This window comes from Schistocerca nitens, chromosome 1 (genome assembly GCF_023898315.1).
Source record: "Schistocerca nitens isolate TAMUIC-IGC-003100 chromosome 1, iqSchNite1.1, whole genome shotgun sequence".
NCBI classification, from domain to species: Eukaryota; Metazoa; Arthropoda; class Insecta; order Orthoptera; family Acrididae; genus Schistocerca; species Schistocerca nitens.
The window spans coordinates 519,371,005-519,387,219 of NC_064614.1; the positions used below are offsets into that span (position 1 = coordinate 519,371,005).

At 41.9% G+C, this 16,215-nt stretch overlaps 1 protein-coding gene across 1 annotated transcript in view; it reads left to right on the plus strand.

Moving 5' to 3' along the window:
* Nucleotides 1-10,024: 10,024 nt before the first annotated feature.
* Nucleotides 10,025-16,215, plus strand: part of LOC126236195 (mite allergen Der f 3-like) — a 50,892-nt gene continuing 44,701 nt past the window's right edge. Inside the window, exon 1 of the mRNA XM_049945305.1 lies at nt 10,025-10,138. Coding sequence (XP_049801262.1) covers nt 10,093-10,138 — 46 coding nt within the window. The 5' untranslated portion in view covers nt 10,025-10,092. The remainder of the gene's footprint in view (nt 10,139-16,215) is intronic.

Here is a 16,215-nt window from a genome sequence, read left to right on the forward strand (position 1 = left end):
GAGTCCAGTGTGTATGGAGCTGTATCAACTGGTCTCTGTTTACGTCACTTCAGCATTTACTGAAATAGAATTATCGGTCATTGGTGCAAATCAGCAGGAAGAGAGACAGACAAAATTTAAATAAACTTAAATAAAAAATAATTGTTCATTTATTTAAACATAAATGTATAATGAAGCACGGGTTAACCTTTTAAAATCAACTAATAATCCACATTTAATGCGAAAAAGACGATAAACTCGTATTTAAATAAAGAAACACATAAATTTTGCAAACACTTCATTTTTAGAACTAGTATATTTTTCATTCACATCTCCTTGGAATAAGAAGGTTTATTTATCTCTAAAAAAGTTGGAAAATCTTTTAATGGCACACGTTGAAGCGCAAAGGTTGAATAAACTATGTAAAGAAAATAGTACGTCAAACACGGAGAGTGACGGAAAACATTCATATAGCTTACATGTACGCAGAGACCAGTTTTTTAAAAAAAAGAAATGGAAAATCACTAGTTAAAGGCCGGTGAGCCAACGAGTAGGCGGCAAGGAGTTGTATGTCCTCACCTCAACACCAGTGCTGTATTCCTAATAAAAGTAGTGGGAGATTGACTTAAAGCAGATCCCATAATTTGGAGTGTACTTCAGATTGCTGAACTTGTAGATTAGCCTTCTTGCATTTTCTCTCCTCGGCCTGCTTGTGTCTTTCGATCGATTCGTTGTTGTAATGCTCGAAGTTTCATAGAAGCAGCGGAGGTCCCCCAATTGCAATGAACTGTAAAAATGGGAGATGGGAACCAGACTTCTGCAACGTTACCGTAAATAAGTTGATTGTGCTGAAGTCTCTTCCACAGTCCGATGTGCTCACAGGGAGTGTATCAACACAACCAAAAACTGGTTGCAGGTTTTCAGGAATGTTCTCTCCATTATTGTGTGTGTAATCTTTGAAATCTTTCTTACATTTATAAAATAAAGAATAAAACGTTCACACAGTTTTCTTACGCTTCCTCCCCTTTCTAACCATGGGCTCGCAATCTCTTACGGCCATCTTTTACTGTCCAGAATATCAGTGTCTTTATGAAGGATTTGAGTTCTTGATTGTCATTAGAAATTCGCCTTTGCCTTAAATTGGCACTAAGGCCGTTTTATATTAATCCCGAAAGTCATTCTGCTTGATTTTCTTCTGGGAACAAGTAAAATGACTTTGAAAAGCCTTTATGAAGTACATTTCTTTGCTTTCTTCACGCATGGACCTGACATTTCCTTCAGCTCTTCAGTGGCTCTTCTTCACTTCATAATTGCCCTGCATGACGACGGGATACTAGCAGCGGTCTATTGCAGGTTCTGTGAGAGGATACCAATCTCTTCAAGAACATCAATAAGCAGTAGAATGTTGCAAGCGAACTCAGGACTCGATAGTATTTTCTGCGGTTTTTGAACTCGTCCCTTACATTTGATTTTCTAATCACGTCTTTCGAACACCTATTAAAATGAGCATTTAAAGCCTGGTAGGACTTCCATTCTGCTGGCACTAATCTAAATGTTGAGGCCACCCAACGCACTGAAAATACTTTAGATACCTAGATAGTTCTCCAAACAGTTCTTGCGTAACAGCTGACAGAGCAGTGTTTTGCTCTCGTGGTGATTATTTTGAATCTGTATATCCACAAGCTTGTGAAAGTTTAAATACTATTTTTTATTTTTTGCTACTTTCCCTTTACTCACAAAAATTTATTTCTAGTGTTCAACTACAAGGTTTTCCACAACACTATTTTCTCTTCTTTCCACGTCTGCATGAGGTTAAATGGGCTGCAGAATTCCCATGTTTATAATTTTTTATCTCAATTGTTTTAATTGAGCTTGTTTACCTCCACAAACTAGACCCATCGAAATACTAATCTGTGATTAACTCACTCTCATATTCCGTACATCTTTACAGACTGAGCACCGCTAGCTTGTGTTCCCCACACACCATCCACTAGTATTTTGTCCTACATTCTCTCCACTTACTGCCGTTTCTACACACAGAAAAATTAGATTTGTTTTGGTGCTCCAAATAACAAACAATTACATAACATAATTAGGTTTTACCTACAACAATACCTGTATCGCTGCTACTATTCGCATTTGAAGTAGATGGGCCGTTATCAGTAAAACGCTTTTTCGAACCACGTCGACCATCTTCTGTAGTTGAAATCCCGGAATAAGATTTACTGAAATAATCTACTGTACAGTGTTTCTTACTGACAAAAAGGGCACCAAATACTAGCTCAACTTGTACACTTATTACTTAAAAATGTAATACATCAGGCCTTAAAATATGAAAGTAATATGCTGAAATGCAGAAGTGAACAGAACTGCTCATTACAACACCCATAACTACACAGAAGAAAACTGAACCGCTGTACCTGTGCCGTGACTAACGATTAAAACTGTCAACAATCGATCTGTGAACACAAAAACGAAAGACCTGACAATGGTAGAGAAACTGGCCAGGTGCGATTATGTCTCGCACACTAAGGTCACCGTCCAAACTGAAGTATGTATATAGACAGTACATCCATTCCAGAAATCGTGAATTCGACAACTTTTGTTGTTATCGACAATGATACTAGCAAGATATCGGTCCCAGATTTCCGAGAACCTTTTAATTTCAATAATATAAGAGTGGCCAACAGTCACACAAGAGACAGGCGACCATTATTGTAATAATCAGTAGTTCTCTAGTCAGGCTGACTGGGTCGCAGGAATTGCTTATATGTTACTAATTTCTTATCTTACAGCTTAGGTTTCAGATAAGAGTCCAGTCTGGTTCCATCATTAAAGAATGCAACATCAAAATGAGGAAGAAGTGTGTTTAGTCTTGCCACACGTTATTTTCGTGGAGCTCATTATACAGTGTGAATATCTGAAGTGTCAAGTATGTAAAGTGACACACTAGCTAAGTGCATGCCTCACCGCAAGAGATTTGTTCTTTTTTTATTGCGTTGTCTGTCAGCGCCATTTAGCAATTCTCAGTTGACTTCGCAGATAATAAGCTCTATGAAGTAAAACTGAGCATTGACAATAATTTAATTAAGAGACGCGACAAAATTATATTACTGTAGTAAGAAAATTAGGGGGCAGGGGACGGCACCCACCCGCGTTCCTGCCACGCCCCCCCCCTCCCCCCCGCCCTATACAAACATGCTCCTCGCCGAACGCGGACGTTGCAGGCTTGTCCGCTCTGTAAAGCGGGATAGGCGGCGTACTGTGGCAGATCTGGCCACACAGTACAGTGCTAGTGCAGTTACAAGTGTTTCGGAACACTTATTCAGCGCAGATTGTTGAAGATGGGGCTCTGCAGAGGACGACCTGTACGTGGAGGAGGAGGAGGAGATTAACGTCCCGTCGACAACGAGGTCATTCGAGACAGAGCGCAAGCTCGGGTGAGGGAAGGATGGGGAAGGAAATCGGCAATGCCCTTTCAAAGGAACCATCCCGGCATTTGCCTGAAGCGAATTAGGGAAATCACGGAAAACCTAAATCAGGATAGCCGGAGACGGGATTGAACCGTCGTCCTCCCGAATGCGAGTCCAGTGTGCTAACCACTGCGCCACCTCGCTCGGTGGACCTGTACGTGTTTCCATGTTGATCCAACAATAATCAACTGCAATCGCAGTGTGCACAGACTTGTCGAAATAGGACCATAAATTAACGGAAACGTGTTGCTTGATTAGAAGAACCACATTTCTTGCTACATCAGGTCGATTATGGTGACCAGATACACCGTCATGCAGGTGACAGGCTGCTCGAAACCGGCCACGGACGCAGACCGGTGTGGGGAGTATTATGCTACGGGACTCATTCGCCTGGGCATCCATGGGATGTGTGGTAGTACTGGAAGGCACCACGGCAGCTGTGGACGAAGTGAAAATGATTTGGGGCTCCTTGCAACAATTCGTCAAAGGAAGAAATCTGTTGATGTGCTACATGGACTATCAGTTTCATATCGTGCCCGTGCTGATTTTGTACTAAGTGATGATGTTCAAGCAGGGCAAGCTTGGCTTACTATTTTATTGTTCGTTTTCATTCTGCATTATTTTCATTAGTTACTTGCTTGGAAAATCTCCCATCGCTTGATATAACTGCATATCGAATATTTATGGTAACGCAAGCTGAAATTTCTACAAGGACTAACATTAGTTATCTTACAGCAGGCAGCTATCGAGCTACGGTGACTCCTTTGATGTGTGGTTTTGCATCGTCCTCTGTTGCATGGCCTGTTATTTTCATGATTGTCACTTTGGGTTCATCTAATTACAACTAAATGGAAGTACTTCTATTTGGTTCCATCTATGAAATGTACACACACACTCACGCACACAAACACACACACACACATTAAGGAAAGAAAAAAGTAAAATGCATCCAGTTGTACATCTAATCACAATAAATCCCCACCGATTTACACCCTCGCGTAAACACACACACACACACACACACACACACACACACACACACACACACACACATGTACCAAAGGTATCACCAGCCCATGTTCGACAGTTGGAAATAACATTCAACAGTTAACAGCGACATACAAAACATCATGAAGTAAATGGGTAATCAGTTCTTAGTGCTGGACGAAAAGTTATAAATGCGAATGGCAATAAGCCGAAGAACAGGTATAGAACAGGAAGAAGAACACTTGAATAGCAGCACCTTTGAAATCTCGAAGTAGAATTTCAATTATTATATCATAAAAGAATCAGAAATTGCGAGAGATATTTATTACCTCCATGAATAATGTCCAGAATGTAAAATAAGACACTGTAAACGCAGATATGTATATATTTCAAAGCAGTGATGATGCAAGGCTTGGACAAAAATACACAGCGAAGGGAACGTATGCTCGGATATACGTGTAAATGCTGCTGGTAGCCAAGGATGCAGGTTGCACTGTTGTATTTGAACACGAACGACACCTGTCCAAAGTCTTCCAGTGAATTCTAACGTGGGCGACTTGTTGGTACTCGTACGGTGGGTACCTGCGTAAGTAATGGAGCCGAAGTGTTTGGTGTTGCACGAAGCACCGTATCGAAGTTAAACGCCGCATACAGAAAAAGCGGAAATACTTCATCTGCTAAAACACAACGCGGACGACAATGTGTGAAGTGTCGTTGTGACGGACGGTCATTGAAGAGGATTCTGGCGATAGCTACAGAAGTCACTGCAAACCTGGATGCCGCACCTGCGAACCATGTCGGCGCCAAAACAACGAGGGAGATCCGTACGCTGGGAATTGCAGGGCGAGGTGGAAGGCTCAAACCACTCATCTGCGGTACAAACGCCTTGCTAGAAATACATGGTCGCGAAACCATAAAACCTGGTCTATAGAGCAATGGAACAAACTAATTCCGTCGGATAACTTCTTTCACACTAACTTTTGACTGAATTTAAGTCCCGAGAGTGAAACATGGCGAAGATCGGTCTTGATACTCCGTGGGCCCCATTGTTACTCTGCAAGGTCACATTACTTCAAGGATTATGTCACCCCTTTGGCTGATCAGGTCCATTCCATGGTGCAATGTCTTTTCCCCAGTGGTGGTACTGTTTCGCAACAGATCGTATGGTCCACGACTGGTTGCGTGAGCACTGTCAGCAGATCTCAATATTAATGAGCAATCAGCATTTAGCACTGCTTGATCGAAAGTCACTTCCATGATCGTTACATCCACTTGCAACTATTTTGCAGGAAGAGTGGTATAAGAGCCCCTTGAAAACTCTAACGAGGGCTTATTAATCCATTCCGAGCTGTCTCGAATGCCAATCGTATTCGCCACGGCAATGTATCCTTCTTTTGCGTTTGCACATTTTTGCCCAGCCACTTAAGCTTTCAAATAATAAAGGCAAACTCGTTTCATGCAGTGGTAACTAGACGAACTCAAAGTGATAACTGTTAACGTGCTACAGTGGTTTGAGGAGCACGACAAACTCAAGTTAATGTATTAGATTAGCCCCCTGATAGTGAGATGTATGACGCCAGCTCCGCAACCACAATGCCTCAGTCGGTAAGTTACGGGAATTGTGTAAGCTATAGGTAGTCATTCGGAGCTACACATCTCCAAAGCCCACCAAGGACTTGTCAAATCCGTGCCAAGCAGAATCGCTGCTATATTGTGATGCAAAAATTGACCACGACGCTATTAAGCACGTTGTGATAGTGTTTTGGATCGTGTAACACTTCCTTTCCCCTTACATATGGTACCCTCCAGACGTTCGCTCAATTCGTGTAAAGATCGTCTCATTTAAGAAGACACGGATAAGTACACATCCAATAACAGTATGATTTCACACAAATGGAAATGTTACCGGCTTCATTTGCTAACATCATTATCAGATCATCTGTGTATGAGCTCGTCAAAGTACAGATGAACCAGCGAGGAGAGGCCGTCGCTGCTCGAGCCCAGCCTGACCTCCGTAGTTATACTTTGACAGGTTTTCAGTTCATCTGGTGACGATGACAAGCTAGAGAACATAATACTCACAATTCCTTTTATTTTACCAGGGGCTGGAAGATATAATACAACTCTCCATTGAAGCATTAAATAAGTTTCGTTTTATAGAATATTTAATAAATTTAATATGTAAACAATAAATAAATTAACTATTATGAGATAGGTTGCTTCCTAACCGTATGCCTTCAACCCAGCAGGAGTTTATTTAGATGCTTCTGGTAATCAGAGACGGAACGAACTTCAGAATGAAAACCAATAGGTCTTCATTGGTTTTGTTGTTGTGGGAATACTATATGTGGTGACTTTATCCTGTATCATGAATGTACATGATTTTTAACATAATTTATCTGGTAAATAGCTCAGATATCCGTACAGATATATACACACATCAAAATAAGTTGTCCATGACATCGGTTCCGAGAGTTCCGAAACATGTACAGAAAATTGGAATAGAGATCAACATAAACATCATTTCCGCCCTTTTTATTGCTCATGAAAACCATACACTGTGTGTTGTACCACCATACAGCGAGACCTTCACAGGTGGTGGTCCAGATTGCTGTACACGCTGGTACCTCTGATACCCAGTAGCACGTCCTCTTGCACTGATGCATGCCTGTATTCGTCCTGGCATACTATCAACAAGTTCATAATGGCACTGTTGGTCCAGATTGTCCCACTACTCAACGGTGATTCGGCGTAGATCCCTGAGAGTGGTTGGTGGGTCACGTCGTCCATAAAAAACCCTTTTCAGTCTATCCCAGGCATGTTCGATAGGGTCCTTGTCTGGAGAACATGCCGGCCACTCTAGTCGAGCGATGTCGGTATCCTGAAGGAAGTAATTCAGAATATGTGCACGATGTGGACGCGAATTGTCGTCCATAAAGACGAATGCCTCGCCAAAACGCTGCAGATATGCTTGCACTATCTGTCGGAAGATGGCATTCACGTATCGTACACTCGTTACGGCGCCTACCATGACCACCAGCGGAGTAAGTCAGCCCCACATAATGCCGCCCCAAAACAGCAGGGAACCTCCACCTTGCTGCACTCGAAGAACAGCGTGTCTAAGGCGTTCAGCCTCACGGGTTGCCTCCAAACACTTCTCCGACGATTGTCTGGTTGAAGGCTTATGCGACACTTATCGGTGAAGAGAACGTGATGCCAATCCTGAGCAGTCCATACGGCATGTCTTTGGGCCCATCTGTACGGCACTGACATTGTGTCGTGGTTGCCAAAATGGCTCTGAGCACTATGGGACTTGACATCTGAGGTCATCAGTCCCCTAGACCTTAGAATTACTTAAACCTAACTAATCTAAGGACATAACACACATTCATGCCCAAGACAGGATTCGAACCTGCAAACGTAGCGGTCGTGCGGCTCCAGACTGAAGCGCATAGGAACGCTCGGCCACAGCGGCCGGCTCGTGGTTGCACAGATGGACCTCGCCATGGACGTCGCGAGTGAAGTTGCGCATCCTATTGCGGACAGTTTGAGTCGTAACATGACGCCTTGTGGCTGCACGAAAAGCATTATTCAAGTTGGTGGCGTTGATGTCAGGGTTTGTCAGAGCCATAATCCGTAGGTAACGGTCACACACTGCAGTAGTAGCCCCTGGGCAGCCTGAGCGAGGCATGTTATCGACAGTTCCTGTCTTTCTGTATCTCCCCCATGTCAGAACAGCATCGCTTTTGTTCACTCCGAGACGCCTGGACACTTTCCTTGATGAGAGTACTTCCTGGCACAAAGTAACATTGCGGTTGCTCATTCATGGCTGTTTACATCTTTGGGCGGGTTTAGTGACATCTCTGAACAGTCAAAGGGATTGCGTCTGTGATACAGTAACCACAGTCAACGTCTGCCTTCAGGAGTTCCGGGAACCGGCGTGAGGCAAAACTCTTTTTGATGTGTGTATGAACGTGATAAATTCACTTTAGTCCAGGAAACAGCAGGCTTTCACAAAATTAGCTGGCTTCCATACAGTGCATCTCTTTGTTCCTTAGTGGAATATTAAAAAAGAACTCGCAGGCTTCATTCCAATCTGTTTTTCTTCTTACTTGATACAATAAGGGCAAACACTACTCCCGTTATCCTAAATATCGCTAATTCATCTTTATTCATTAAGCCGCTAGTACATAGCTCGAATTTCTTCAGCTTATAACATCTATTTTCACCTCATTTATTCCATTCCCGAGAATTACCACTAACGATACAATGTTCCGAATGCTGACTCAAAGCTTGCCACGCTGCTATCCCCACAATTGCTCCTTGATTATAGCAAAGTATAAAACAATTGAAATAACCACCTTTTTGCGAATGTATTTAATTCTCAATATTTAATTCAAATCTAAATAATTTTCTTCTTATGCGATGTCACAGGTCAAACGAAATCAATCATCAATGAGTCTTCTGAAATGTATGTCACGCAAAGAAAAGAAAAAAAGTTACTTCTTTCTACGTGATAGGAGTAGAGTGTTCAGTGAAGTAGCTGCGTAAAGAGGAGAAGACGGTATTGGTCTACCCGACAGCGCTGAAAGAGAGGTTAAGAGAGTACAGGGAACAAGTGATTCCATCTTTTGATTTGTATTTCCACTACTTTCGTAGTATAGCTTATTCAGCTGTGCATATGAAACATTATAGATTGTCTGCTGGCATGAAAAGTCCTTGCGGATAACGGTTTCACTGCTAGGTCATTCCTCGTGAAATCAGTAACCTTGTTTTTACTGCAATCATCGGCAGTTGATGTATGGAAACCTTCGGAGTTTTGCTAGTACCGATAATGCTTCAAGCACAAAAGCATTAATGTGACTCCACTTGATCTGAGGTATTCTTCGACTATGTTGAGTGCCGTCGACATGGGGGCTTATTTACTCGGTGCTTCAGTCTGGAACCGCGCGACCGCTACGGTCGCAGGTTCGAATCCTGCCCCGGGCGTGGATGTGTGTGCTGTCCTTGGTTAGTTAGGTTTAAGTAGTTCTAAGGCTAGGGGACTGATGACCTCAGATGTTAAGTCCCATAGTGCTAAGAGGCAGTTGAACCATTTTTAGCTTATTTACTTTGTATATCTATTCCAACATTTTTTACTTGTCAGTAAACAAAACAGTCATGTTCACTGCTGAAACTAATACACTCATTAACCACGTAGGGAGGCCGGACAAACCACGCATTGCTCGACTTCCAGGAGCATATGCAAAGTACTTATCAACGAGGTCAGTTTACATATCGTCTATACCCACAACGTTGTCATCAGCATAAGACTGAAGAAGGGTTAGGAATTAGTTGCTAAGTAATGGCGAAATGACGTGCTTTATTCCAGAAGTTTACTAGCAGTGATGTGAGAGATAGCGTTAATTGCTTCTAGTGTTTACTGAGCTCCGAAGAAAGGGCGATCTTTTACTTGCAGCCGAAGCATATAATTGTAGATATTTTCGACTGCAGCCGCATCTGACAGCTGATTGCCTGTAGATAGTATGCTCAAGACCCGTCCCTCGCTATCTTATCGTTGTATCTGTCGACTCGAATAGATCCACGTATCACGGATCTATATGCGCGTGCACTGCAGTTATTCGAGCAATATATATCTCTGAGAAGCCACAACATGTTTTTGCTGCTCATCCTGTGTACTTCTTTCCTCGCGGTTCATGGTGAGTCTCTTCATGTTACTCAGTTATCGATAAATGTCTTCGTCTTACAAATCGTGTATTATTCGGAGCAAGAGTCTGTGGTTTAACTTAATGTAACCTGAATATTTAACTGCAGTTCCTTAAGGTGTATAAGAGGTGGTGAAGTCATTTTCATCTCGTCTAAAAAGAGATATGGTGCTCGTAAGTCAAGTTGTTGCGTATCCCTTATTTTGTTCCTCTGTCTTTAAGGAAGTTATTGTGACACTAATACTATAATATACATCGTATAATTATTCCTCCTACGTAAACATCCTTTCTGAAATTTGAGCCTCTGTGCGTGAAATAGGTGTGTGATGTATGACCTTATGTACTCATTTGTTTATGTCTATCACTCATCCAGTCGGTGACCATATAGCATTTTAACGGGTAATAATTTCAAGCTATTCAACTACATTTACGCTGCTGATCCATAAAATTACATGAAGTATAAAACTGACGTGAAATGTACAACACGCTCAGATATGCGAGTCATTAACATTTCAGCGGAACCGTGTGAAGTAGACAGGAGTAAATTCTGCATGTAAAGAAAGATTATGAAGTTGATATATCACTCAAAAATCGTATTTGAATATTGTTTTTTTTGTGATAAGATCATGTTATACATCGTGTAAAAACGGATTAATTTTTTATGCAAAGGTATACTCTCTGGATTAAATAGTTTCCGAGGCTGAGAAACCTATCCCTTTGTTTGTAGCCATAATTCATGGAAAGGAAAGCGTTTTACCTACTGTGCCAGAGTACGTCAAATAATTTGTGGACGAGCCACATGTTTCAATGTTAATCCTTTCATTGTACCAGGATAATCAGTCTTTTTTGTTATTTCATAAAATGACATTCGTGAGATCACCTTTGTATGACTCAGCAGCAGGCTAATGCAACACTTACGGTGGTCTCACTGAGCGTAGTTAAATAAAGGTTAAGACCATGCTCAGATAACTCGATTAGACACACAATACGTAGCACACAATAAGGCTTTGAGAGCAATGAGTCAACTGTATGCTTCTGGTGAACTCTCTCATTACTTTACTGATGAAAATATATGTTCACGGTCGCAGTCGGTTAACATAATGGTTTTCGAACCGCGTCATGTTGTAATATAACTGTAATGGATGAGAAACAAACGACGTTGTGGACACTGTTGCAGTGGACTTACTTTCGTTTTTCTGAGGTGAATGACGCAGAGGAATGGAATGGCAAACTTAAATGAATCGTTTCTTTTGTTCTTTTATTTACAGTTATTTTAAACGTGACGCTGTTCTACATCTTGGAAATTTTTATTATAATTTCTGTGGTTTTTATCCTCGAGGAAAGCAGATCCACAAGACTTTCCATAAAAATCGTCTCAACACATACTGTACACCCTCTTCATTACATCTTTTACGTACAGTCATACTGCGATACAGTAAAATAAGTAATCTGTTCCTCATTTCCTTTCTCTCTGACAACTGAAGCTGTATGCCTTATTAAATAAAAAAAATTTAAAAATAAAAGTTTTTTATGCCTAGACCGCAATTTTCCTATCACAATTAATGTTCGATAACTAGTGTCGGTTGCTATCTGCACCGCCTTCAAATCGTTCAACACACGAAGGGGCGATGAATGAGCATTGGAAAGTATCGTTATCTGTAGTCATGCAACAACGTGCATTTTGTAAATACCAAACCAATAAAACAGTACGTAGTCGAAAATGTGACCGCGAGTGAGCCAGTTGGATTCATCGCGATGACGTTTTGAACTACGTACTGTTATTGTTTTGGTACTTACGAATGCATGTTGTGGCATGACTACAGATAACGATGCTTTCCAATGCTTATTCACCTCCTTTTTATATTTTGAACGATTTGAAGATGGTTGCAGATAGCAACCGAAACTAGCAATCGAACATTAACTGTGGTAGGAAAATTGCGGTCTAAGCATTAAAAGCTTTTATTTTTAAAATGTTTTTGTTTAATAAGTCTCAATAAGACCACCGTCTCTCTCACCTGACCACGGTCAGGCTTCACTGAAACTGTACGGATATTTGACTGAGTCCATGATTTATTCTTCCTGTGACCAATGATCTTTTGCCTTTCTTATATGACAGGAAGGTACGGGGATATCTCTCCTTTTCGTACTGAGTCAATCAGTTCACTGCAATGTTATTAGCTTGAGAGGTCGATAGTCTTCAACCCAACGTATACAAGGTAAATAGCGTACGCGTACACGCTAATGCCCTTTTTCTTTTTCGTGGTCGATTCAGGATACTGAAACGAGATATTCGGAAAACGATGGCCCGAAGAAGATGACGTAATTTTAACGTTAATCGTCTTGACTCTTAGTATTTACAGAGATACCGAAGCTCACATGGATCGTTTTGTGGAACAACACACGTTCTTAATTGGATTCAAACGCACCTGAAAAGAAGAATGTAATGCTTATTGATATTGGCGTGTGTGAAAAACGAGTTAGAATTGAAAGGCAAGCTATCGGAATCGGCCAAAGTGGCGCAAAAAAAAAAAAAAAAAACCGCGGGAGGATCCTTATGGAATCTAGAATCACACTTCAAGAAAGGTTGTTCCAGAGCAGTCCGATAAAGTACTATACGACGTGAGAAATCGAGTCTTTAGATTGTCTAATATAGTGATAGAAAAAATGGTTCAAATGGCTCTAAGCACTATGGGACTTAACATCTGTGGTCATCAGTCCGCTGGACTTAGAATTACTTAAACTTAACTAACCTAAGGACGACATAAAAGTTTTCTGGGTTTGGTACCGCGTCATAATGTAAAAAACTACTGCTGCTATAGAAAAACCAACGTTTCGGCCACGATTGCAGCGGCCTTCTTCATTAGACCCAGAAGAAGGCCGCTGTAATCGTGGCCGAAACGTTGGCTTTTCTATAGAAGCAATTGTTTTTTTACATTATGACGCGGTACCAATCCCAGAAACTTTTATGTCGACTGACTCTCGCCGCGGAAGCCTACGCAATTATATTAACCTAAGGACATCACACACGTCCATTCCCGAGGCAGGATTCGAACATGCGACCGTAGCAGTCGCGCGGTTCCGGACTGAGGTCCTAGAACCGCTCGGCCACCACGGCCGGCAGCCGGTCGTAACCGGGACAGTGCAGCCAGCCGTCTGCGTTTATTTGTGAGGAGAAATTGACGCTGTTCACTTCCGCTCGCGGGAGCTGACACCACTGCCGGGAAGCTATCTTCCACTACAAGAATCACGGCAGGGTTCAAAATCAGCAGGTGCATCCTGCGCTGAATTACAGAGTCATGTCACGACGGTGGGCGTGCTGCGACAGGCGTCCCGCATAAAACAGTCTTGCTTCGCTATTGACGTCAAGCCGGCTACTGGACAGCCACTGCATCAGGAACCGCCGGCTCCACTTCTAGCAGCCCACAACGAAGGGGGCGTAACTATTTCTAATAAAATATGTGACTTTTCGTACTTCTTTCTTGAGCCATCAGCGGTCTGCATCCTGACGTTCACCCAAGGCCTCAACTCAACCCTACCACTGTAGTGGCCCTCCGCATAGGGCCTCGACACAGTCAATGGGAAACAACTTGGACTTATATATTAAGAGAACCATAAAGTTACGAGAATCACTGTGGGTGACATGTTTAGTTTCCTGATTTGTGTATTAAATTTAATAACATTGTCGAGTGGCATCAGTAGTCACAGTTGTCCGACGAAAGGTATTTTATCTTTAAGAAGCATGTAATACAGCAGCAATTCTTCCTGAACTCAGAATTCAATACAAGATATTTTTCCGTGGACAGTGTCCTTTTTCATGATTGAAAATAGGTCGTGTCTCTATTTCAGTGGTTATAGGTAATGGCCATGGGGCAAAATGGTATATATGTGCGCAAATGCAGATGTTCCATAAAATCTGTTCACACGAAAACGACGATGTATACACGTTGGAAAAAGTTTACCAAGCCTCTTCTGACATACTAGAAGTTAACATTTCAGTTCCATTAGTAAAAACCATAGCTACGCCCTGTATCTCTTTATAAAGTAGGGCCAAGAAGAAATACATTATAAATCACGGACTGAAAGTACGTCTAGCGGCCTTTGCACCTTAACAGCCGATTCCGGCCGAATTGCGCTTCAGTTTTAACATGTTTACGTTTCGGGAAAAGTTCCAACGCCAACACTGACGAGTGTTTTATCTCGGTACTTGCCATTTCAAGATCTTACGAATTGTGATAATTTTTTTAAAAAAATGCTTGCTTCAGTGTCTCGGTTGATACAAGGATTTAGAGGATTAATGTTGCAACATAATTACGTGCTTGTCTGCGTTCGCCTGAAACCTCGTTTCCATATCTTTAAAAGTTGATGAAAAAAGGGTGTTACGTCAAACGCTGTTCAGCTTGTAGAGATTCAATTTTGCGTTCTTCCTTCCATGTGGCAAAGGCGGTTTAGTTTCGAAAAAGTGGAGAAAGTCATGAGAAAAATTTTCTTGAAGGTATCGATGAAACATTGAACTGTAATGCCCTGTAGCCGTTGAGATCATTTTGGGTGGAGAATGAGTTCGGTTCGTAGAAGACCAGGATAGGAAAGCGGCCGTCCTTTCCTGACCATCCCATGGTCTGCTTGAACCGATGTCGGGAAACCATGGAAACCTCACTTCATCCGATAGCGAATCTAATAAAAGCACAGCGATTTCTAACCCAGTAGAAACACCGAGATGTCATGACAAATAATTGCCCATAAAAGACAGAGACCAACACTGAAACTTGCATCACGCACCTCTCGTGCCTGAGAAAACTGAGGGGAATTTAATTTTATCCATCACACGAAAAGGAAAAAAAAAACAGCAAGCAGTTTTATATTATTACACATTAATTTCTGGGATTATGCCCTCAATATCAAGTCACTTTTTACATAGTAAAAATACGCCAATTTACACAAAACAGAGTGCTTTGAACCATGGAGATAAAATGAGGGATACAATGCTTCAGAGGATAAGAAGGTATGATGAACAAATGACCCAAAATGCATTATTTCCGTGCTTGAGGGGCTTAACTAAATGTAAATCCACAAATTCTCTCCATCCCCCTCTCTCCCCCTAAATCCTACCCCATTGAAAAAGATACTTGTTACATCTCATGCCTACATAAACTGCCAATAATGTTATAGCCCAATGCAACTCGATTGACCAACTTTGTAACTGGATTTCTCAAGACAGTTCTTTTAGTTAGAGACGCAGGATATATCTCATGCAGGTCATCGTGAACGGACCGTCGGTCCCTCAAGACAGTCGCCCATAATCGCCGCCAACACATTATCGCAGAATCCTCACCGATTATTCGGAACCATCACATGACGGAGATTCTCTGCAGCTCATAGACAACGAGAACAGCAGGGAGTTATCCATTGGAATGCACTATATTGGCAGGTGTATGGATCTTACCGGTGATGGAGCGTGTCAATTGTAAGTTCGTAGGCTCCCACGGCCGGTATCATTTTGGGTAATATAATTTTGGGTATTGGACCGGGTCATTGTAAAGCACAAAATCAACTAAATTTCCGACGTTCGATCGAACTGCTGCGGTTCTCTTCAGATTGGTTCACAGTCAACCACCCTGAAGAGTACCGCAGCAAGTCGGTCGAAACGTCGGCACGTTAGTTGATTTAGCAGTTTACTACGACGAGGCCTAATATGTATAATTATTTTATCCGAGGAGGTAATTATTTCTCGCTTATTCCTTATCCTCTAAAGAACGTTTCTGACAGTTTATCCCCATTATTTAATATCGTCACGTACATCTATAACATGCACATTGCTGTGCTCCTTGGTGTAATTTGATGTATAGCTAATATGCTTGAAGGGCAGAGATTGAGTCTCGAAATTCATTGCAGTTTTTGAGGGTAAAATATAGTGACTCGAGCGAATATTTAGCAATCCTCGCACAAAAGTGGTACACGTAAGGTGTTTTACTCGTTACAGCATTTCGTTCACCATTTCAGACTGAACAGTGCGCTGTTATCCATGTCAGGCAGCATTTTCCTCTTGTAGTGGCCGTGCCTACAGCAGGCTGTCC